At 51.7% G+C, this 3,471-nt stretch overlaps 1 protein-coding gene across 2 annotated transcripts in view; it reads left to right on the top strand.

Annotated features, from left to right (window-relative positions):
• The first annotated feature begins 3,196 nt into the window (after positions 1-3,196).
• Positions 3,197-3,471, top strand: part of LOC122544167 (pollen-specific leucine-rich repeat extensin-like protein 1) — a 2,296-nt gene continuing 2,021 nt past the window's right edge. Inside the window, exons 1-2 of one of the 2 annotated variants that reach the window (XM_043683201.1) lie at positions 3,197-3,409; positions 3,444-3,471. In XM_043683201.1, coding sequence (XP_043539136.1) covers positions 3,197-3,409; positions 3,444-3,471 — 241 coding nt within the window. The other variant, XM_043683202.1, reaches the window with a different exon arrangement.

Here is a 3,471-nt window from a genome sequence, read left to right as displayed (position 1 = left end):
ACAGCCCTCACTCATCTTCCAGTCATCCCCACAACCCCCACTCACCCCCGCAGCCTCCCACTCACCCCCACTTCCCCCCTCCCCAGCCCTGATACCCACAGAGCGGGACCAAGTGAAACACCCCGGAGCAAGTGAAACAGATTGAGTCGGGTTTGGGGTCTGGGTGGGGACAGAGATTTAACAGAAGCGGCTCGTCTCGGGGTGAAAATGTGGCTCAACGCAGCTCCAGTGCACAGGCGGATTTGGGCAGCTCTTCAGACAACAGAGACAGTGTCAACCCCACCCTGCCTGTTAGCTGTCGACTAGCTCCCAGCACAACCATCGCCATGCTGGGATTCTAACTGCACCTTCTGTCTGCTCTAGCGAGATTACTGGCGGCTAACCACCTCCTCGCCAACCTGGCTGTGACCCTCAGCTCCTTGGAATCGGCTCTGGGGCTCTACACCCCAACCGTTAACTTCAGTCTGAGTCAGAGAGAGAGAGAGAGACGTACGCAGGTTGTTGGTGGAGCTGAGATCTCACAGAGATATAGACATGGGTGGCGGGGGGGGGGTGGTGGTGGCGTTGAAAAAAAAAAGCACTTGACTCAAATCCAAACCTGAAATAGAAGCTAACTCCACCACATTGATTTTGCAGTCAAATGCTTCTCAGCTAACTCTCAGCCTGTCCAGTGTGGAGGTGCCCCTGTACTAAAATGGGCAGCTCGGAAACCCGTCTGACCCCAGGCCATTCCCGACTCTCCAACAGAAGGCAGACCCAGCACTGGAATTGTGCCGGTAGACAAGGTCTTTTTTTTCCCTTGGGTGAGGGAACTAGAGGGCATAGGGTTCAGGGTGGGGGGGCGAAAGATATAAAAGGGACCTAAGGGGTAACTCTTTCACCCAGAGGGTGCTGTGTGTTTGGAGTCAGGATGTGGTGGAGGCTGGTACAATTACAACATGTAGAAGGCACCTGGATGGGGACATGAATGGGAAGGGCTTAGAGGGATATGGGCCAAGTGCTGGCAAATGGGACTGGATTAGGTTCGGATATCTGTGTCGGAGTTGGGCCGAAGGGTCTGTTTCCCTGCAGTATAATCTATGACAGGGGAAATAATTGTTCTGAGGATGTGACTGGCTGGATCCAGTGTTTATATGCCCAGCCCTTTGGTGAAGGGGATGCTGGGTTGGCCTGGGCAGCGAATCGTTAGCTACTAAGCAGAAACAGGGATTGCTAGAAAAACTCAGTAGGTCTGGCAGCGTCTGTGCAGAGAGAGAGAGCAGGGTTAACACTGTAGCTCCTGGATAACGTTAACTTCTGTTTCTCTCTCCATAGCTGCTGCTAGACTAGCCAAGTTTCACCAACTATTTCTAGTTTTGTTTGCGAGCATTGGGATGGGGGGGGCGGGGTCACAACCCATCAACGTGGGCATCCCTCCCCACCCCCCACGAGCAAGGTGTGCAGGAGTTGGATCTTGCTGTGCTCCTGTTGGGGCAGAGGGGCGCGGTCTCAGAGGTTAAGGGGGTGACCTGATGGAAGTTTACAAAATAATGAGGGGAGTAGATGGGGTTAATGGTAGCTGTCTTTCCCCCAGGGTGGGGGGTGGGGGATTTGAAGATTCGGGGGCACATGTTTAAGGAGAGAGGAGAGTGTTTTAAAAGGGGACTGGGTTCGTTTGGGGATTAGGGTCAGCACGGGCTGGATGGGCCGAGGGGTCTGTTTCCGTGCCGTGTGACGCTATGACTCTGTGAGGGTGGGCTATAACTGTGTCGTCGAGGCCTCTGAACCACATCTTGAAGAGGCGGAGCAGGACAGGACTCCAAATCTTTTTTTAGGGCAGAGACAGATTCTTCAGGACAAGGGGGTGAAAGGTCTTTGAGTATAGGCTGCGCTGTGGATGTTATTGAATGGTAGAGCGAAGCAAGGGGCTGAATGGCCTTTTTTCTGATTAGTTCAAATAGCCGGTAGGGCTACATTGGGCTGAAGGGTCTGATCTGTGAGCATCTAACTGTTGAGTGACTCTGTCAGGAGTTTTCAGTGTTTGTACATTAACCTGGAGCGTATACTGAGCACGGTGGCTCGGTGGTTAGCACTGGCGCCTGACAGTGCCAGGGACCTGGGGTCCATCTTACCCTCGGGTAACTGACTGTGTAGAGTTCGTACATTCTCCCCATGGTTGTGCGAGTTGGCGCCGGTTTTCACCGACAGTTCAATGATGGGAAATTGTCCCATTGTCTGCAGGTTAGTCGTGGGCAATGCAGGGTTATAAGGGTGGGATGCATTTTTTTTTTAAGGATAGGTATGGGCTGAATGGCCTGCTTCCACAGTGTAGAATTCTATTTTTTGAAGCCAGTGTATAAGGTTTAACAAAAGCATGTATTAATTATTTTTGTTTTAAATTAAAATAATGTGTGGCCCTGGATTTATCCAAAAGTCTACCTGATGGTAAGGAGCACACAGCAGGTGTGGTCTTTGTTCTATGGTCGGCAAATGTGTGAAAGCATTGGTGTCTTTCATCATCTTATATTGAGCATTTTCTCCAGAAATTTCCATGCGATACTGCAGTTGGAAAACATTCAGATTACGCTTCGCGAGAAGCAGAGAGAGAGAGAGAGAGATGGGCAGATAGAACTTTAATTTGAGTTAAATTTCAACTTGTCTGCGCACTGTTATTTTCATAGGAATCCGATCCAAAACTGACTTCTCCAAGAATTGGGGGAGTAGACATCAGCCCGTCCTCTCTGATGTAATGCCATCGCGTTCCCCGTGGGAATTCCCACCCCATGTCTCAGCTCCCTCACCAAACCCAGTCCCATTTGGGAAAATGCCTCCAGTTTGTTGGTGGATGCTGCCAGGGAGAGATGGGGGCGAGGATAGAGGCAATTTGGTGAAGGAGAGAACTGCACACGGTACGCTGCTTCTAATTGGTAGACAAACGTGAGGACTGGTGCTGGAAAAGCACAGCAGGTCAGGCAGCATCCGAGGAGCAGGAAAATCCACGTTTATCTCTCCACCCTGCAGGCACCCTGCCTCTATTCCTGAAACCTTGATTTTCCTGCTCCTCAGATGCTGCCTGACCTGCTGCGCTTTTCCAGCACCACCCTGATCGAAACTCTGCTTCTGATTGGTGCTTGGCACAGTCTAGTACAGACTGACTTGTCCAATCAAAGTTCACGAATTCCCAAGTCTCTCTCTCTCCCCCTCCATGATGTAACCAATGGGTTGTCCTGTCAATCTCAAACATCCCATCATAACATTTTTCAGAGTGGGATTGAGGTCAGCCACTGAGGATCCTGGAAGCATGATGGGCGCCACCTTCAGGTCAGGTCTTACCCAGCCTTCCCGGCATGGTTCCATTCCCGCCCGTGGCCACACCATTCCCGTCATCACACCTTTCCCGCCCTCACACCATTCCCGCCCATGGCCACACCTTTCCCGCCCTCATACCATTCCCGCCCTCACACCATTCCCGCCCATGGCCACACCATTCCC

This window comes from Chiloscyllium plagiosum, chromosome 47, assembly GCF_004010195.1.
Source record: "Chiloscyllium plagiosum isolate BGI_BamShark_2017 chromosome 47, ASM401019v2, whole genome shotgun sequence".
NCBI lineage: Eukaryota > Metazoa > Chordata > Chondrichthyes > Orectolobiformes > Hemiscylliidae > Chiloscyllium > Chiloscyllium plagiosum.
Note: the sequence above shows the minus strand (reverse complement) of the source record. Positions and strands in the feature narration are given on the sequence as shown.